This window comes from Mustela erminea, chromosome 18 (assembly GCF_009829155.1).
Source record: "Mustela erminea isolate mMusErm1 chromosome 18, mMusErm1.Pri, whole genome shotgun sequence".
Taxonomy (NCBI): domain Eukaryota; kingdom Metazoa; phylum Chordata; class Mammalia; order Carnivora; family Mustelidae; genus Mustela; species Mustela erminea.
The window spans coordinates 48,798,005-48,818,308 of NC_045631.1; the positions used below are offsets into that span (position 1 = coordinate 48,798,005).

At 52.8% G+C, this 20,304-nt stretch overlaps 2 protein-coding genes across 2 annotated transcripts; one reads left to right on the forward strand and one right to left on the reverse strand.

The window, feature by feature from the left end:
* The first annotated feature begins 32 nt into the window (after window positions 1-32).
* LOC116578397 lies at window positions 33-1,371 on the forward strand. Its single transcript, XM_032322676.1, has 2 exons — window positions 33-465; window positions 689-1,371. Exons 1-2 carry the CDS (start codon window positions 307-309, stop codon window positions 1,193-1,195), a joined length of 666 nt encoding a protein of 221 aa, XP_032178567.1. The 5' UTR covers window positions 33-306; the 3' UTR covers window positions 1,196-1,371.
* A 6,743-nt stretch (window positions 1,372-8,114) lies between these two features.
* CACNG1 (calcium voltage-gated channel auxiliary subunit gamma 1) lies at window positions 8,115-20,304 on the reverse strand. Its single transcript, XM_032321783.1, has 4 exons — window positions 19,870-20,304; window positions 10,891-10,965; window positions 9,870-10,007; window positions 8,115-9,569 (listed from the first exon to the last, which is right to left on the reverse strand). Exons 1-4 carry the CDS (start codon window positions 20,102-20,104, stop codon window positions 9,343-9,345), a joined length of 675 nt encoding a protein of 224 aa, XP_032177674.1. The 5' UTR covers window positions 20,105-20,304; the 3' UTR covers window positions 8,115-9,342.

Sequence of the window (20,304 nt, forward strand, 5' to 3'; positions counted from 1 at the left end):
AATCCCTGTGTCACTTAGGTGCTCTAAGGATATTGTCCCGAGAATGAGATTAGTGTGAAAGTTCGCGGGAAAATACAGTTTCATCAACACTGCAAGGTGGGAACATGGCATAGGGAGGGAGAGCAGGTCAAGCACGGAGACGGGAAGGAAGTTGGCTTAGCGGTCCGTGCTGGGCGCAGGGTTGTCTGTCTGCCTTTAGCTTGGTTGAACTGCAGCATCCAAACACCCACGTGGGTGGTTCCAAGTGGCTCTAGGTCCCTTGATCTGAAATGGACTTTGCTGCTTGGCCCACAGAGCATCCTCCAAATGAAACAACCCCCTGGTGGACCGAAGTCCTTTTCTTCTGGTTTGAAGAACCCCGTCCTGCCCCAGTGCGTCCTGCCCACCGCAGCCAGGCTCATTTTTCTGAAGCAGACCCATTCGTTGTGCTCTTTTTCTGACAAGCCCTCAGTGGTCTGCTGTGACATCCTGAATTTCTTTTTTTTCTTTTTTTTTTTTTTGATTTATTTATTTATTTATTTGACAGAGAGAGAGTACAAGTAGGCAGAGAGGCAGGCAGAGAGAGAGAGGAGGAAGCAGGCTCCCTGCTGAGCAGAGAGCCCGATGTGGGACTCGATCCCAGGACCCTGAGATCATGACCTGAGCCGAAGGCAGCAGTTTAACCCACTGAGCCACCCAGGCGCCCGACATCCTGAATTTCTTAATTGGACTTTGGAGGCATCTCCCCACCCCGACCCCGTCCTCCAGGCACCGCATAGGGCAGACCAAATCAGACCACTTGCCATTCCCCTCCACACCCCACACCCCCGGGAGGAGCCCCTGGCATCCTTGCCTCTGTACTTTGGGGCATGCCTTCGGCACTCCTGCCTCCAAACCCAGGTCCCCTTTGCGGCGCTCTGCTTGCTCGAGACTCTGCAAACTCCAGCAGTTGGAATTAGCCCCCTTTACTCGCTGCATGCGATCACGCCTTCCCCTTCTGCTATCCCAGTGTGTGCTTCACAGGCAGGGGGCTGTGAGTTTGTGGGTGACAGAGACAGTGTCCTGTGACCTCTCCACCTTCAGGCCCTATGCCTTTTACATAGCAGGCCCTCGAGCACTCGCAGAGCTGGCTGGCTCCCGGGCTTCGATCCGAGCGGCACTTCGAGACACTCCCCTCTGCACTGATGTCCTCTGCCAACGCAGCGCAGCCAGGTGACAGCTGGGCCGGAGTGATGGCCTGGGGAGCTGGAGGAATGAGCTGTCCTGCGTGGTGACGTCCCCACCCGCTCCACACCGCTCCCAGAGCAGGGACAAAGCAGCAGCATTCACCAGTATTTGGTGTCTTAGCAGGTATGACTGTCGGAACCTTTCCTTTGACAACTTCACCACGGTCGTGTCAATTATTTATTTATTTATTTATTTAAAAGATTTTTGTTTATTTATTTGACAGACAGAGATCACAAGCAGGCAGAGAGGCAGGCAGAGAGAGTGAGAGGGAAGCACGTCCCCGCTGAGCAGAGAGCCCGATGCGGGACTCGATCCCAGGACCCTGAGATCATGACCTGAGCCAAAGGCAGCGGCTTAACCTACTGAGCCACCCAGGTGCCCTGGTCATGTCAGTTTTGATGGATGCTGCCTGCTTTAGCTTGTCCCAGTCTGCCGGCGCATACCGGCCCTGCAGAGCTGGGGAAAGTGATGAAATGCCCTTTCGTCCAAAGCCAGCTCTGGTTGGTTATAAATCCACAGAGGGCGGTAATTAAATTGAACAGAAGCTACAGCTTGCAAAATCCATGGCATTATCCCACTCTTAGCTCATTAAAACTGCTGCCCTACAAATTGATTTGAGCCACTGTTTCGGGAAACTGTGATGCCAATCCCCGGGAAGAACGTGGCTCTGATGAGGTGCTTGGAGGAGCCAACAAAGGATTCTGGAAGGTGGGCGTGGCTGGCGGGCTTTGGGCTCCCCGGCAAAGCAAAGGGGAGGAGAAAATGGGGTGTCTGCCTTTTGGTCGCAATCTCGAGGCATCTGGCTATGAGCGGAGCACCTGGCAATTTGGAGACCTCGCAAGGGGAACTTGGAAATGTTCTAATTAGTCTTTAGGGTCTTGTCCCCTTTGTGTGCGAAAGACCTGAGAGGGAGCCAGGAGGGAAGGGGCCGAAGTCAGGGAGTGGGTGGCTCTGTGCCGCTCCCCCAAACCCACCTGCTGCTCAGGCTTTCATCCGTCTGGAAGCCAGACGTGTCCGTGTTTTTACAAAGCTGAACAGGAGTGGGTGCTCTGGGCGGAGGCGCTTCTAAGGGAAGGTTTTGAGGGTTCAAATCCTTTTAGCTTCCTGACCGGGCTGAAAGCCGGTTACATAACCCGAGACAAAAGTAACGGGGAATGGCTGGAAGGTGGGTAAGCCGGGCTTTCTCTGATGACTCAGACCTCCTCCTCCTCGGGGTGACCCTGGAGGCCTGTGAGGGCTCACATCATCCCCTTGGGCCGCTGCTGCTAACAGGGCAGAAGAGAAAACTATTCTGGGAGGGTGGGGGGGGGTGGCGGGGATGTGCGTGATCCAGCGTAATTACAAGTAGTTTTGAGCCTTTCAGTCAAGCGCTTCTGGAAACCTGTCTGTTCGCCGGGGCTGCCGGCTGCAGTGCTCTGGCCCCGATGTCCATCCCCTCCACCCGGAGCCCCGCGGCCTGGGCCGAGCGCGGGGACCGACCACTCCGGCTGCGGACACCCGAGGCCCGGGGACCAGAGCTCTGCCAAGCTCTCTCTCACCTCGAGTGGCTCCCTGAGGCCTCCCTGTCCGTCTTCCTCCGTGGCCTCCCCACTCTTGTCTCCCTCACCAGCACGGTCCAGGGGTCACCAGCGCAGCCCGGGGGGGTGGGCACCGAGCATGGTCTATGGGGCACTACGCGGAGGGTTTGGAGGGACGGCTGTGGGGAAGGTTCTAGCTGCTGGGAAGGTTCTAGCTGCTGGGATCATTCCGAAGAAAGTAGAGCCCTGCCCTTTAAAGAGTTTCTAACCCGCCAAGGCACACAGACACGGCAAATTGCTCCGAATGGGGTAAGTCATGGGACCGTGAGTGAGCACAGGGTCAAGGGCACAAGAAGGAGGGAAGCATGAATTTTGCATGAGGGGCTGGAGAACATGCCACCTTGTGATGTCTGAGCGGGGCCCTGTGGAATAGTAGGTTCAGGAAAGGGGCAGGCCCTGTGCCTTCTGTGCTGCCGAGACCGGCCCCAAACCCCTGGCTCTTCAGATTTAAATCCTCCACCATGAACTGTCAACTCCTGAAGGACAGGACCGGGCGCGATCCCGCCTTCCCGCTGGCACGCAACAGCGATGACCGAATCGTGGTCCCCCAAAGATGTCCGCATCCGAATCCTCACGCCTGGAGACCCTCGGCCCTCCTCCTAACCCCGGGGACCTGAGACTTTTTGTGAAAGAAAGGGACTTGGCCAATGTGATTTAAGTTAAGGATCTTGAGATGGGGAGATTATCTTGGATTATCTGGATGGGCCCAGGACAAGCGCAAAGGTCCTAATTAGAGGCAAGCAGCGGGAGCCAAAGTCAGAGAAGCAGACGTGATGGCAGAAGCAGGGGTCGGAATGCACACACCAGGGAAGGGAGGCGGCCTCTAGGAGCTGGACGTCCCCACCCGGACTGCCCGAAGGAGCCAGCCCTGCCAGCACCTTGGTTTGGGCCGTGTAAGAGTCATTTCTGACTTCTGCCCCCAGATCTGTAAGAGAATAAATGTGTTATTTTTAGCCATTGAGTTTGTGTGGTTTGTTACAGCATCAGAAGGAAATGGAGACGGTCTGGAAGCGCATACTCCGTTAAGCAAAGGACAGATGGGGACGGCCGGGTGTGTCTGGAAAAGTCTCCCTTGGTGGCCTCTGCTGAGGACCCAGGGTGGCGGAGCCTGGCCTCAGGTGGCCCGGGCGGCCGCCAGGGAGCAAGACGAGGGCGTGGGCTTGGGAGTCGCTTCAGGAGGAGGGTCTGTGAAGTGGGCTTGGTGAGCAAGCCGGGGGGCTGTCCGGTGAGCAAGCCGGGAGCCTGTCCGAGGATCGACAGCAGTCCGTGGCTTGGGCGGACGGGTAGGCAAGACGCCATCCAACGGAAGCAACAAAAAATGGAGGGGAGGTTTGGCTAAGAAGTGAGAGGTTGGGTCTGGACATCTGTGTCTGGGGTGCTTTGGAGGGTCTGGGGTACAGAAGGAGGCACAGGCCGGGATGGGTACCTAGGGCCGGGGAAAGGGTGACATTTCTCAGCCACTGTCATGTGGGATGAGGAGGCTGAAGATGGGAGACTTGGAAACCACCAGCGTAAGGGGTGGGTGGGAAGAGCAGGAACCCTGTAAAGAAAAAGAGGGCAAAGAGAAAAATACAGGGAATTTCTAGAAGGAGCAGAGGCTCAAAGTACAAAATGCTGCTGCAGGAGCCATGCCTTGTGTGGGGATGGATTTATGGCCTCAGTGGCTGCAAACAGGGGTCACCATGAAATGTGGGCAAGAGGGGGCTGTAGGCAGCTGCATCCCTACCTGAACAGCAGCCATCAGTGTAATGGATACGTTCCACGTCGTGGGTTTCTTAGTCCCTGCCTCTGCTTCAGATCTTTTCTGAAGGTGGGCAGGGTATAAATTAGAAATGAATTTGTAAATAAAATATTTGATCCAAATGGGACAGGCCACGCTGGCAGGGGAAATATTGCTGCAGGATGATGGGGTTAAAATCCAACTTTATTGGGGCAGTCAGGAAAAATAGAGGTAGACCCGGGTCCTTGAAAGTTTTAGTCTCAAGGAGGGATTAGTAAGCGCCAAACCGCTTGGCCAGGACCTTCTATGAGTTAGCCAAAGAGAGGGTGAGATGTCTCCCCTCCCCTGTCCCGGTTACTGGACAGAGGTCAGGTGAGGACTGACTGGTAAAGGGTCCTGGTTAGACATTGGCAAAGCAGCAGCCTCGCTTCAGTTTTCTCCTGTGTACATGGGGACGTTTGTGGCTACTTTCCCCGTGATGCCACGCCCCACGAGCATGACAGTAGGACAAAGCAATAATTTGGATCCCGTCTTCACGTAAAGCCTCGATATGATATTCATCATGGATATTTTCCAATAGTTTTTTTATTCCTTTCCTTTTTTTAAAAAAAAATAACATAATGTGTTATTTGCTTCAGGGGTACAGGTCTGTGAATCATCAGTCTTACACAATTCACAGCACTGCAATAGTTTTGATTTAAGAAATGTCACACTTGGTAGATATCCAGAAGAATTGCAAACAGAGTCATGAAGACACACTTGAACGCCCATGTTCACAGCAGCATTATTCACAAGAGCCAGAAGGTGGCAGCCCCCAAGTGTCCATTAGCGGATGAATGGATCAGCGAAACGTGGTAGAATCAGCCATACAATGGAATACTACTCAGCCTTGAAAAGGAAAGAGATTCTGATACAGGCTCCCACGTGGATGAACCTGGAGAATGCTAAGTGAGATTAACCAGACAGAAAAGGACAAAAACTGTATGATTTCACTGGAGTAGCCAACTTCATAGAGACAGAAAGGAGAATGGTAGTTACCCCGGGCTTGGGAGCGGGGAGCAGGGAGTTGGTTAGTAGAGGCAGAGTTTCAGTTCAGGACAATGGAGAGTTCTGGAGATGGGTCACATGACAATGTAAATGTGCTTAACGTTACTGACCTGCACACTTAGAGGTGGCTAAGATGGTGGGGGGAGTGCCTGTCGGTTGAGCGTCCGACTCTTGGTTTTAGCTCAGGTCATGATCTCAGGGTTGTGAGATGGAGCCCCGTGTCAGGCTCCCCGCCCAGGGCAGACTCTCCCTTTACCCCTCCCCACCACTCTTTCTCTCTCAAGCAAATGAGTCTTTAAAAAAAAAAAAAAATGGTTAAGATGGTACATGTTATGCTTTGTGTATTTTACCACAGTTAAAAAAAAGAAATCTCACACGCAAATATTTCTTCATAACCGAATGGCTAGTCCTGGGTCCTCAGGGAATCCAGTGAATTCTAAGGAGCCGAGAGAGTGAAGGTGTGTGAGACCTTGATCCGGTGGCGGTGACATGCACACAACCCAAGGAAGGGGGTGGGAGACCTGTGTGATAGCTTAGCTTGGGGGTCCTCCGAGCATGGTCTGACTGCACCCCAGGGGATACCTTGCAGGGTCCCCAGCCAGACCCAGGCGGAGGAAGATGGACCGACTACCCCTTGTGGACCGACCACCTTCCTGGCAAGTGTAGGTCAGTGGGCCGGGGAGAGAAGCCCGTTTTCCTTCCTTGGTTTGGTGGCTCTGCTTCTCTTTTGGCATAGGGCTCTGTTTTGCCTTATTGTGACATACTTCTCCCCACGGCGGAAGCTGGAGCTGATGCGATCATGCGTGGGTCTCTGCCAGCTTCCCTCAGATGCTTTTGTGTGCAAAGCAGTTTCGGGCGCACCTAGGAAACTCTCGAAAGAGTTCAAGTCCTGGGAAACCAAACGTGATCTGTTCAGCTGGTATTCCACTCCGAGGGGATCTGTTGTGTCGAAAACACGGGCGCCCACGTAAGGGTGTAAAATGCACACCGATGAGAACACTGACTTCCAAAATGGAGTTTGTGGGATGAGGTCATCTGTCTTCCTTCCTACTCCTAAACTGCGGCCCGAACTCCCTGGCTGGCCCAGACTTGCGTTTTCCCGTTCTCTTACCTGCAGCATGTTTGCTCTCGGGTTCTGTCTCTGCCTCTTTGGGACAGTGACCCATGGGGGGCTGTAGGGCCACGTGGGGCCGTGCATTGTCCTCCAGGACTCACCTGCCCCACCCCCCTTCTCTGCAGGTCCCGGCTTTGGCTTCCTGACATTTTGTCACCCTGCTCTCTTTGATCCTTTTGCTTTCACAATCATGTGCCAGCCATTTGCACTGCCCAGGGCTGCAGAGAAGGCTGGGCTGTGCTCTCTGTCCCCCAGGCTCCCGGGCCAGCCCCTCAAGCCCAGCCCAAACCCCCGAGACAACAGGGAGGCATCTGGACAAGCCCTACCACGAGACCCGCCAGATGTCCCCAGACTCATGCTTCTTCCTTTATTTTTTTTTTAAAGATTTTGTTTATTTATTTGACAGAGAGAGAGAGATCACAAGTAGGCAGAGAGGTAGGCAGAGAAAGAGGGGGAAGCAGGCTCCCTGCTACGGGGAGAGCCTGATGCAGGGCTCGATCCCAGGATCCTGGGACCATGACCTGAGACGAACCAAGGCAGACGCTCAACCAACAGAGCCTCCCAGGCATCCTTGAGTCACTTTTTCCTTGACAGTTCCAATAAAACTTTATTATACAGACACTGAAATGGAAGGACCCTGGGATCATGACCTGAGCTGAAGGCAGAGGTTTTAACCCACTGAGCCACCCGGCGCCCCTAGCTTCTTCCTTTTAAATTGTTCTAAGAACGAATAGGTCTCTTGGCTCTCCTGTCACCGACGGGAACAGTGAGAGGTGAATTAGCTGACTGACGAGTGTACGGTTACTCCAGAAAAGGGTTCAGCAAACTGTTTCCAGAAAGGGTAAGGTAGTGTGAGCCAGACGGCTTGTCTCGGTTTATACCAGATTCTTCCCTATTGCAAGAGTTTATTACTGATTAAAATACGCCCTTACCACTTGAGTGATTTGTTTTTTCTTTTCTTTTTTAAAAGAAGATTTCATTTGTTTATTCATGAGAAACAGAGAGGGACAGAGAGAGACAGAGGGGCACAGGGAGAAGCAGGCTTCTGGCTGAGCAGGGAGCCCGACACGGGGCTCGATCCCAGGATTCTGGGATCATGACCTGAGCCAAACCAAGCTAGACGCTCAACCAACAGAGCCTCCCAGGCATCCTTGAGCAATTTTTTCCTTGACAGTTCCAATAAAACTTTATTATACGGCCAATGAAATGGAAGTACTTTCCAAATATCATAAAATATTCTTCTATTGGTTTTTTAAAAAAGATTTTATTTACTTGACAGAGAGAGATCACAAGTAGGCAGAGAGGCAGGCAAAGAGGGGGAAACAAGCTCCCTGCAGAGAGCCCGATGTGGGACTCAATTCCAGGACCCTGAGATCATGACCTGAGCCGAAGGCAGAGGCTTAACCCATTGAGCCACCCAGGCGCCCCTCTTCTGATTTTTAAAAACCATTTAAAATTGTAAAAACCATTCTTAGTTTGCAGACTATATCACAGCTGGCGGCAGGCCAGGTGTGGCCCTACCGGCCAAGTTTGCCACCCCTGCTGTAGAGGAATGAGGGCTCCCCAGGACTGCTGGTGCATGTTCAAGGCAAGGAGCACGGAGATCCCCTCTGCCACCTGTGTCTGACTTCCCATTTCTGAGGGTTGGGTGAAAAGGATGGAGTTTGGAAGGTAGAAAGTGTAAATTACGACACTCCGGGGGACCCTAGGTGTCTAACTGCTAAGCCCTGCTTCCTGATGTTCATTGCAACAAAAATCCAGCATCTGAAATCAGACCCGGGCCGTGCTGCTGCTGGAGTGCTGTGTTAGCACTTGGAGGCTGGCATGCTGGGGCTCTGGAAATAACCCCTCCTTATTTTTAACACCCTTGCCTAGTCAGATTGTCTCTGGTTTCTCCCAGAGAAAATCCCAGGGCCCAGCGACCCAAGCTGGAATTCAGAACCTCTAAGTCTTATTGGTAAACAAGACCCCGTTATCCCGTCATCCCCCCTCCCCATCATGCACCTGCTTCCCTACAAAAGTAGGGAACAACGCCAGGGGGACATGCTTTTCTTCCCACTTCAGGGTCATGGGGCCCCTGGGCCATCTAAGGTCAGGAATCCAACCAAGCAATTTGTATGCAAGATGCAAGGAAAAGGTAAGTTTTCAAAGAGCTTTTATTTCAAACATAGTCAGACTCTACCCAGTTAAAAAATGCTCCTCAGGTGTCTTGGAAACCAAGGAGGGAACGTTCAGTTCACTGGAAAGGGTGTCTTGTCCCAGAGGAGGAGGGAGGGGCTGGCTATTTACACGGGCAGCACCGGGACTGGCAAATGAGCACAGGGCGTCCCTATAGGGCTCAGGGAGGACACCTGGACCCTGCTTATTAAAGACAGCTGGCTCAGCGAGGCCCACGTGCAGCTCCAGGGGAAGGTGGGTCCTCGCCAGACACCTGCGCACCTGCCAACCCCGCCGTCCCCCTCCCACCCCGGGCAGGTGTGGATCATGTCCACTTGCTGGATTCCCAGGGGAGCCTGTCATAGCCCAGAGAAGGGCTCAGAGATGGAAGCGGCAGCGGACGTCGTGGGGTAGGTGCGACCGAGGACAGGGAAATCTCCCGCCTCCTCTCTAGAACGTTCTGGGCCAGGCTCGGCTTCCCGAAGGGAAAGCCCCAAGGCGGGGCTGGGGCTCCGGGAGGGCTAGTGCTCGGGCTCGGCGTCCATGCACGACTCCCAGGGGTTCTGGGGCATTCGAGGCAAGGAGAGGAGCAGGAGAGCCAGGCCGCCGAGGAAGAGGAGGACGAAGGCGGAGCAGGCGCAGGCGAAGGACCAGGAGTAGGAGTACTCGATCCACACGGTGTGCTCGCTGTCGATCATGCGCGTCACCGACTGCCGCGTCACCTCCACCGACACGAAGATGCACAGGCCTGGGGCGGAGCGGGACCTTCAGGGCCGGCGCCGAGAACGCCCAGGCCCAGCTCGGAGCCGGGGTCCCGCCCGCCGCCCGCCCCGCGCGTGAGCCGCGTCTCGATCCTTCCGGTCGGTGCTGGCGACCAGCCTGGCTCTCCGCACCACCGATGCCCGCGCAGAGCGCACAGGCGGCCCGGATCGGCGTCCCCGAGGGGGGGCTGCGGCTCGGCCCAGCTGGCTCCCCACCCCCTGGTGGCTGCAGAGCCGGCGGCCGCGCTCCCTCGCCCGGGCCAGGGTGGGGAGGGGGCCCGCGCTACCTGCGAAGGCGTAGAACATGGACGCGGGCCTCAACAGGTAATCCCGCTTCTTCCGGAAGGACAGCAGCGCGCACGTGGTCCCCATGATGATGAAGCCCAGGCTGAAGACGGCGATGGCGGCGGCCGAGATGCTGTACTCTGCGGGACAGGGGCGGGCGCGGCACCGCGGCTCAGCGGCGGCCTCTCGGCGGCTGGACGGCTGGTGCCGCGCGTCCTTGTGCCCATGGCTCTCGGGAGCCATGGTCCCCAGGGTCCGCGACGAAACCCCTCACTCAGGGTCACACAGCGGGGACAACAGGCCCCCTTCCCACTCCCGGGGTGGGGGTGGTGGCGAAGCTACAGGTTCCCCCTCGGTGGGGGACAGAGGCCTGGCAGCAGGCGGTGGGGACGGGGGCGCACGTGGCCGCAGACCTTTCTGGAGCACAAAGCTTCTTGGGAGCCAGGGAGCCTCGGGCGGCAAGCAGCCGCAGCAGGTGTGGCTTGTTCCAGAGCCCTGTGCGTGATCGTGTGTGTGCGCGCGCGCCCCGCATGTGCAGAGACTGACCGAGCGGGCATGCTCATGTGTGCGCGCTGTGTGCCCACACTGTGTGCAGGGCCCGCACCCGTGCCGAGAAGGTCCCTGCGGCACACGCGCTCCGAGACCCCTGGACCGCTCCCCGGGTTCCCCCCATGGGGCGGGATACAGGCAGGCGACAGAGGGAATCAGCTCCCCGCGGGCTCTGATCCGCCCTGAAGACCAGCACCGGGCGCTGGAGTCCTGTTCCATTTCCCGGTCACTCCGGCCTCCCCGCGGGCCCGGCAGGAAGACGACTGCGGGGCCTTCCAGGAAACGTCTCCTTCCAGGCTCCCTCCGGATTGCCGGCCACTGGGGTTGTGCTCTCAGAGCGCAGAGCGTCAGGCTCAGCCGCTTTCCCTCGCAGGCGGCGAAGACAGGGCTTTTGGGTCAAATGACTTTGTGGCTCAGCCGTCTGGCCTGGGGGCTCTCTTCCTGACCCTCCCTGCTTTCGCCCACCCCACTCACCTTTCTGAGTAGTGACTTCGAAGATCTCCGAGGTCTCGCCTGGGTTAAAATGCCTGAAGTAGGAACAGTTTTTCTCTGCAAAGGAGGGAGACAGCCTGTGAGTTGAGACCGAAGGCCGGCAGACCCGCCAGAGGCTCCACCAAGAGAGGGTGAGTGTGATATCACCCCCCCCCCCCAGGGGCCCTTCTCACCCTAAACCCAGAATCTGAGCCAAAACTAACATCTTTCTCCACCCTTACACCAAAATTTCAGTAGGATAAGGGGGTTTCGTGAGAGGCTAGGAGATCTTCAGGAAGCAAAGACTGACTGAGTGGAGAGGGCAGAGTACTGTGGGTAGTGAGCCCATTAGGCAGATGGGATAGCTGAGGCTCAGGAACACGTTTTTCCGGGGAGGGGGGCAGGGAATACCAGCTACAAAGGGCCAGATGGTGGTTCTCACCTAGGCCTTGTTGGGGAAGGTCTGGAAACACATTTGGAGTCACAACTGGCAGGGGTAACTTGGCATGTAGAGGATAGAGGTCCGGAATACTGCTAATCACCCTGCAACTTCAGGACAGCCCCTCACAGCATAGAATTAACTGGCTTCAGTCTATCAGTAGGGCTGAGTTTGAGAAAGCCTGATCACACCAACATCTAGGGCTGTCTTTGCTATGGATATCCGGGCCCATCCTGATGCACTGGGTGTGACCGTGAAGCAAGTGATGTTTTTCAAAAGCTTTCCAGAAGATTCTGATGCTCACCCAGTTTGGAAAGCTCTGCTCCAGGTCTCTTAAAATGCCCCACAGAGAGATTTTCTGAGTGGACCAATGGATGGATTTGGGTGGAGGGTAGGGAACTTCCATTCAAGGGCCAAATGTGAGCGACCATTATGTCATTTCATCAGACCCTTCACACCTGTGACTAGACACAACCTCCCTTGACAGGTGCTTGTTCTAGCGGATTAGTGTCAAAAAAGCTATAGAAGATGTGTGAACAGCAGGACTAAAAATCTGGATTTGATGGGGCCCAGAGGAAGGACTCAGAACAAAGAGATTCGAGCTGGTTTTAAACACAATTTCAGGCATAATTTCTCTTCCATTTTTCTCCCTTAATTTCTCTTGTAACTTGACATCAAAGGATATTCATACTGCTTATTGAGTACAGTTTAATATCCTTTACTCTGTTTTTAGGAAGTAGGTGAATGGTTGTCTTAAAAATATATATTATTTTCTGTTTCTTTTTAAAAAAATTAAATTGGGTTGCTTTTTATTTGTGTGAGGCCCTCCATTGATTTCTTTTTCCTGTGGGTCCATGACGCTCAGTAGAAAACACCTCCACTCCTCGTTTAGATGGCCTCTAGGTTGTGCATTCATTTCTTCACTTTCAGGCTATGTTTAAATTACTGAGATGATTATTGATGCTGGGTGTCCTTTGGAAAGTTACCAGAGGTGTTGCCAAATCATAGCTTTCATTGGTCTGCAGGCTTTCTTCTATGTGACCTAAGTCATCTTATTGCCACTTAAGCCTATGGCCTCCCAGTCCTCCCTTCCCCCAGTGTCAGGGTTGCTGCTCCTCCCATGATGGAGAAGGAAATGACCCCTGGAGATGAGCCAGGTTTAGCAGCAGTAAATATTCTGCGAGGTAAACAGCCATCTCTCTGAGCTTCTATATTTAAATCACTTTCCTTTCGAGCAGAGTTACCTGGAGTGTCTGAATGCCGGCGGTGATGTCAGATTAATGCTGTTCTTTTCTCTCTCACAGCTTCCGGTGCTATTTTAAAACATAATGCAACTCTCTTCTATTCGTTAGATTATTAGCTCTAGATTCTTTTAAATCACTGCTTCAGAATGGCTCTTGCTCTGTCGTAAGTCGCCATGTGTGTCTCCCTCTGGACAAAGGACCATTTCTGTTTCATTCTTTAAGGGCCAATTTCAGTTGTCATTGAAAACCCTCTGAAAAGAATTGACTGGATTCAAGTGTATTTCACGGTCAGCTGCCTCCCTGACTACTCGCAATCTGGGAGTTGAAAGCTTTTGGAGCCAAGGGCCGTGAGATGAAGGCCCATCAGAGCCCAAAGCATGGAGCTATTGGGCAGCTCCGGGCTGCTGGGCCGCTGTCGCCGAGGGAGTGTTTGTGTTGTCAGCCTCCCCCCAACCCCAGATCGGTGGCAGGCTCCAGCCTGACAGACCGCCGTATGCATGAAACCCATCTTAGCTCGGGTCATAGTGGGATGCTGCATGTCTTAGGAAGCCTGCCTGTGGATTTTCTTGGGGAGATTTTCCCCTTCAGTGACCCAGGGACACTCCTACTCCCTCTCCTCCCCTATTACATGATATCACGTTGTGTGGAATAGGAGACACCCAATGGAAGGGATTCCCACACCGGGCATCCGGAAGGCTCCGCTGCTCTCTGATCGGGCTGAGCTTAGGGCAAGAGAATGGTTGGGCTAACCCTGTCCCCTCTCTTGAACTCAGCACGTAAGCTAGGCCAGCGTCTTCTGCCCTGAACCTTGGGGCAACATCAGCTCAAGGGCCCCATGGCTGCCCATATAAGACCACAAACCCCTTCATGGTCCCTGATGACTCCAGCAGGGGTTGGGGGACATGTTAGACCCAGGTACCATTTCAGACACTTCCAGCACCAACAAGATGCTCATTCAGGAAAAATCAAGCTGGGCATCTGCCCGTGTCACCGAAGGTTGCGTAGCGTCCTGCTGAGGTGGGCAGACCTCGCTTCTGCCCCTTTGTCTGCAGGGTTCTGGGTACACTCGGCATCGAGAGCAGCTTGAAAAGGAAGGACACCAGAGACAGGTCTGGTGTGGGCCACTTAGTCACAGGTGAGGGGCTTGGAGGAGAAGGGCAGTGGTAGCTCTCTGACAACTGTGTAGGTTCTGAGTCTTCCTGCTTCTGCCTTTCTGATGTCCTTCCATGCCTTTCCTGAGCTTCCATCAGAGCTGCACAAAACTCAGGGCTTCGAGCTTGGTCTTCATGGATGATAGCCCCTTCACTGGGGGCTTGCCAAAGAAGCAAGTGCTTTGGATCAAGTCAGTGGCGATTCCAATGTCAGGGTGATGGTCTCGGACTAATATTCAGGAAGTTGAAAGTTCCCCCGGCTTCCTTTGTCTCTGCAAAGGGCCCATGGCGACTCTAATGTTTGTATTTCTATTTTTCGGTATTCCAGAAATGTCTGTCATTCACCGTCATAAGACTCAGTGGTCTAAAAATTTAAGTAGGTTATTCCTTAAAAAATATGGTGAACTCAGGGCACGTGGGTGGCTCAGTTGAGGGTCCAGCTCTTGGTTTCAGCTCAGGTCGTGATCTTGGGGTCATGAGACTGAATGCCATTCCGGCTCTGCACTGGGCTTGGAGTCTGCTTAAGGCTCTCACTCTCCCTCTGCCCCTCTCCTCTGCTTTCTCTCTCAACAAAAATAAATCTTTAAAAATAATATGGTGAATTCAGCTATTAAGCTTGACTGTGGTTGGAGAGTCCTGGCTACACAAGCATTCTGGTTAAGGGAATGATAACACACAACTATATCTAACTGCCCATTTGAAACAACAACAACAACAAAAGGCATGTTTGACTCTAACCTGAACTTAAGTTAATGCAGGTTTCCTCTGATAGTTGGGATAACTTCTGTGATTAAGGGGTACTTCTGGGTTATCACTGAGAATGTATCAGTGTACCCAGTGCTGGTTGATGCAGACTTTAATATCTTAAAAAAAAAAATACCTTGTTGGTTGACACAAAACTAAGGGAACTAGTGACTTAAGCATTGGAAAAAAAAATAGTTCACTTACTTATTACTTGCATCAATGCCAGGGCTGTCTTCACCCTTTTTTGTAAAAGTAGTTCTTGGTGCTCCCGACAGTGGTTTCTCTGTGCTCTGTCTCCCCTTACCACTCGGATTGAGAACTTTTGTCAAGTGGATTGAAGAAATCCCCAAGACCCAAGCCCAGAAAGTCAGAGCATTGCTGTTCTATTGCGGGGGGTGGGGGCGTCTGGTTATGGCCTGGGTCTCTAGCATGGGCTCATGTGGATGGGAAAGGGAGTCCCTGAAATTCTTGATGCTCTTTCCTATGGCTCCAGTTCCTGCACCAGGTACTGGAGGAGAGGACAGGCCATATGGGAAGTGGGGTACTGGGGCAGTCTGCTGCCTTAGCCTGGAGAGATAGAGCCTGAGACAAACAGCATTCTGCCCAACCCAAAAGCAGGGGATGTCCCCTCTGGGGTGATTCACTTGGGCTTTCAGACAGACAGCCTCTCCTGACAATGGGGTAAGGCCCTACTCTTACTCTGAAGGTGTTAGAATTAACCTCAGATGTCGATCTTTGCATGACCGTTCTTCTAAAGCTCTTTGGGTCTGTGGGAAAAACCAAATTAGACAATTTATGTCCTCAGAGCCTCCAGCGTTCTGTGGCTCAATGGGACCTTGGAAAGTCTCCTCTATGGAACCAGCTCCTAGTTGAGCGTCTTTCAAACCATGTCATGTCAAAAGTTGGCCTCCTAAGTGTTTGCCTGGATGGCAGCTTTTTGGAGTTGTGTTCGTATGTACCGTGGGGGGTATTGTATGGCAGTGGGCTGGAGAGACAAGGGGCTCTGAATCTGAGCCCTGGGTGTTGAATTTGTGACCAGGTTAGCTTTGGGAAGGCCACTCTGAGTCTCAGCTTTTGCACATGTAGAATGAGAACCACCTGAAGAATGTGAGCCTCCTTACTGGGCTGTTGTGAAGTAGTCTAATGTAGTGACCAAGAAGGAGAATTTTAGGGGCATGAACTCTAGCTGCTCTGCCATGGTAATTGGGTGACCCCGGTCAAGTGACTCAACCTCTCTGTGACTCATTTTGTTTATCTGTGAGGTGGAATGATGATAATAGTACAGGTCTCATAGAGGATTTTGTGAGGATTAGTTGAGTGCATCTTTATTTCTCTTTGTCATCCCACTGCCTTCTGGCCTCCATGGTTTCTGGAAAAACATCAGCTGTAAATCCTACCTTAATAAGATCTCTTGTATGTGATGAGTCATTTCTTGCTGCTTCCAAGATTCTGGGTCTTTATCTTTCAGCAGTTTTGATCATGATGCCTCTAGGTGTGGATTTATCCTACTAGAATGTGTTAAGCACCATGGATTTATAGATCAATATTTTTCATCAAATTTAGAAACTTTTCAGCCATTATTGTTCTGCTTTTCTGCTTCCTGCTGCTTTCTCTCGCCCTTCCATCTGGGACCACCATTATGCATATATTGCTCATTTGATACTATCCCGCAGGTCTCTGAGGCTCTGTTCATTTTTCTTCCTTTTTTCCCGTCTATTCCTCACACTAGCTAATCACAATCGATCGATCTTCAAGTTCACTTATTCTTTTTTGCACCTGCTCAGATCTGTGCTCGAAACCTTCTAGTGAATTTTCCATTTCAATTATTACAGTTCTCAATTCCAGAATTTCTATTTGGTACTTTTGTTTATTTTCTTGTGTGTGTGTGTGTTTTTTTTTCAAAGATTTATTTAGTTATTAGAGAGAGAGCGCACAATTAGGAGGGGCAGAGGGAGGGGGAGAGAGAATCTCAAGCAGACTCTGTGCTGAGCGTGGAGCCCAATGTGGGGCTTGATCTCATGACCCTGAGAACATGACCTGAGCTGAAACCAAGAGTTGGACACTTAAACAACCACCCAGGCACCCCAAAGTATTTTTTTTTAAGTGACTCCATGCCCAGGGCAGAGTGAAACATGGGGCTTGAACTCATGCTATTACATCCTTTTACAGTAATTTCTATCTCTTTATTGATAATTTCTATTATGAGACATCATTCTCATCTTTTGTTGTTTAGACTTTTTCTTAGTTCTTTGAATGTATTCTGATTTAAAGTCTGTAGGTCCAACATCTGGGCTTTCTTAAGGATCTGTTGATTGGTTTTATCCCCCTTATGTATGGGCCATACTGTCTTACTTCTTTGCATGTCTTGTGATTTTTTTTTAACTTTAAATTTAAAGCTGGAATATTTAAACAATATGATGAGCCACTCTGGAAATCAGAGTCCCACCTTTCCCTAGGGTCTGTTCTTGTTGGCATTTGCTACTGTTTGTTGAGCAACTTTAATTAATTTTGTAAAGTCTGTTTCCTTTGTCATGCTGGACCACTGAAATCTCTGCTCAGGTAGTTTGGGAACCAGATCACATTTTGTAAAATGCTTGGAATGAATCCATCTCCCATTCTTTACTGAGGGGCTCTGTGCTAAGCAGAGAGCTAAGTGCTCCACTCAGCAACGTTTATTTCTGCCTTAGCTCGCACTTTTTGCTTGCCCACAGCCTCAAGATCAGCCCAAGGTGAGAGCTTAGGACCCTCTCAGGCCTTTCCTTGTACACCATACAGCACAAGGCCTTCTGAATTCTCAGGAACACGGTGGAGCTTCTCAAAGCCACCTATGGACATCTCATTCTCTCGCTTTTTTGGTTAGCCTCCTCTTTGCCCTAACCGTTGTATAATGCCTCAGGAAGCAATGTTAAACAGCTATTAAACAATTAAACATTTGTTTAATTAAAAATATTAAACAATTGTTTCTAATTGTTTTTGACAAACACCCCCTGAGAAAAAGACTGTTTCCACTGATTGAGCCCAGCGTCAGGTCGAATAAAGACAGCCTTGCAAGGGAGAGACTTCCAGGGAACCCCCAGACAGATCAGATAATGACAGTTCTCCAGGAATGAGGCTTTGAAAGGGCTCCAGCTCCATCTGTCCCCTTTGGGGGCTGCCAGGCCGCTAAACTTTCAGCGTTTGCAGGCTGTTGGTTTTCAAGCCTATGCCAGAGTTGGGGAATGGGGAGCAGGAATAGAGCAAGTTTAAGTATCACAGAACTCCCTGTTCTTACTGCAATTCACCTATTTTTCTCAAAGAAGCACTCGCTGGATTACTGCAAGGCTGGTTAATTTCCAGCGTTCTGAAAGAGTGTATTCTGACCAATTTTGCCAGAGTTCTCCTTGTTTTTATGGAGAAGAGGGTTTTTGGAGATTCTTACTCTGCCATTTTTTCTAGTGTCGTTCAAAGTTAAAATGAAGGCACTGAAAGCAGTATTTGGCAGATGGTGCTAGGTTGGTGTTTGTGGTTATTACTGCCGTGAATAAGATTTGAGAGAACATGTATGAACCCTCTTCCTCCCTCCAGCAGAGAGTAATCTCACAGAGCACAGGGAAAGTGGGTGGGGAAGGAAAAAGGTGTCCATCTGCAGAGAAAGGAGAGGGGAGAAGGCAGGAACATACTTCAGAAGCTTGTCGCGGGGAGGGGGCAGGTAGGGCAGGGCTCACAAGTGTGGGAGGGAGGGTTCACTCTGGACCAGGGGAAGAAGGCGTAGAGAGGGTCTCTGTTCAGGCTCAAGGCCAAACCATGCCTGCTGGTCCTCTGTAGCTAACCTCTTGCTTGTTAGTCTCTTCCTTGTACGGGCTTGCCTCAGCTCCCTGCTCATCTGCTCTGTAAACTCACCAGATTTTTAAAAGGCAGGTGCTTCTGAGGACAGGTGGACTGGACCAGAGCAGTGCCTCCCCATGCATGGGCCAGCAAGAACCTGCCTCACCCTGCCCTGCCCTGCCCTGCCCATGGGAGTTGTCTGAGTGATGCGTCTGTTTACGAGCGTGCTCGGCCTCGGCTGAAAGCGTGGGCATGGGAGCTATGCGGATACCCTTCAAGCACATGTCCATGTCCGTTAAAGCCCTCAGCCCTGGGACTCAGTGTTTCTAAGACAGCTGGGTATTTACGAGGCTTCCATGTATCTTAGGGGGGAAATGAGCAAGCCTGGAGTTTTCTAGAGCCAGCGGGAGGGAAAGGAGGAGGAAAAAGACAAGTGGAGGAACGGGGTTTGGGCTCCTTTGTCCCACACACAGATTGCGAGATCTCCGGGGACTTAGCACCAACTTCCGCAGAAGGCAGGCTTCAAGGAACACCCAGTCTGATCGCAGGGGGAATGATTCTGGAAATCAGGTGGGTCCCGGTACTCAGGCTGGTCCACTGCCGCCTTACAGTGACATCGGGGAGCCCTGGAAGGGACTTGATGTCGCTGAGCCCAAGCCCTGGGTTTTACAGGAGGCAGCAGAGGCTGCAATGGGCTTTGTTGACCCCGGAGTCACTGGGGGGCCGTGGGCATTGCGTGACAGAGCCCAGACCTCCCATTCTCCATGCAGGGCTCTTTCCGCAGCATGGGCTCTGTCTGCTGTGAATGTGGGAGGCTCCCCATTTGCAGAATTGTCTGGTCACCCTCACACCAGGTGCTCCCGACAAGGAGCCCACCTTTGATGTGCCGTTCAGTCCCCTGGGGGTGGGGGCAGGAATTGAGGAACACACTTAAAATTTAGCAGCAGCTATGCTTCCCAACCCCGAAGGGGTCTGAGCTCAGAGAATGCACTGGAATGATGGTTTGGACAAAAAGCAGGTCTAGGAGGAGGTCCTGCTTCACAGAGGTGTGGCCTCTGCCGTCAGGCGAGAGCCCCCACCTGGCTGCAGCCTTCACCGTGGCTATCCTGAAACTCTCAAGAACAATCCCTGGGGAGCCCCGCGTTTCCCCTGCGTGCCCCACCGTATGCACTTTCTGGCCGATCCAGCCTGGGGGTGCGGAACGCAAGTGCCCATGGGTCCCTCCGGCCACTTAGCCTGTCCATGCAGGGAGAGAGTGGACGAGAGGCCCCCGCGGGGGCCAGAAGCCTCTCGTCTGGCAGAGCCACGGAGTCTTTCCTGAGCCTCTGGTCTCACCTGCACAGCCCTGTGCTCGGGGCGGAAAACCGGAGCCCTCTGCGGTGCAGAAAGAGCTCGAGGCCAACAGCCTCAGTTTATGGACCAGCTCTGGCCTCCAGTACAACACACACAGTTCCGATCCTCCTCCCCCGGCACAGAGGGCTGGGCGGTGTTGCTGTCCCAAGGCAGGGGGACCTGCCCTCTCTCCCACGGGCAGCTTTCCCAGGGTAGGGGTGGTGAGGAAGGGCCGGGCACGGACAGGATCAGAGAGTGGGTACGTTACCCCCAGGCAGGGTGATGGGTCCGCAGGTCTTGTCCGTGCTGTCAGTCATGACAATGCGCTTGGTGCAAATCCGCCAGAGGCCGAAGTGGGCCGCCTCGCAGGTGGCATTGTGGTGTTTCACCTCGGGGCTCAGCACGGCCCAGTGGTCGGTCACCACGGCCACCGTGGCCAGCACGATGCCCACCAGGATGCAGAAGAGGGTGGCGCGGACCTTCAGCGCTTTGGTCTGGGACATGGCAGTGGCTGAGGAGTGGGTGCCCTGGGCACGGTCTGGTGGCAGTGTCTCCCAGGCAGGTGGCAGTTGGGCTGGGGAGGTGGCGGCGAAGACCGAGTCAGGGGTAGAAGCTAAGTTTAGTGCATCCGGCTGAGCCAGAGAGGGCTGGCCTCGGGGCTGAGGGACACCAGACGGGGCAGAGCAGCTGCCCAGACGTGTCA

Excerpts from the sequence above, each read along its gene's own strand:
- LOC116578397 (XM_032322676.1), top strand. The coding sequence starts at position 307 with ATGAAACAACCCCCTGGTGGACCGAAGTCCTTTTCTTCTGGTTTGAAG. Across the intron at positions 466-688 it reads CCTCAGTGGTCTGCTGTGAC|ATCCTGAATTTCTTAATTGG; the intron begins ATCCTGAATTTC and ends CAGGCGCCCGAC.
- CACNG1 (XM_032321783.1), bottom strand. The coding sequence starts at position 20,104 with ATGTCCCAGACCAAAGCGCTGAAGGTCCGCGCCACCCTCTTCTGCATC. Across the intron at positions 10,966-19,869 it reads ACCCATCACCCTGCCTGGGG|AGAAAAACTGTTCCTACTTC; the intron begins GTAACGTACCCA and ends CCTCCTTTGCAG. Across the intron at positions 9,570-9,869 it reads CATGTTCTACGCCTTCGCAG|GCCTGTGCATCTTCGTGTCG; the intron begins GTAGCGCGGGCC and ends GCTCCGCCCCAG.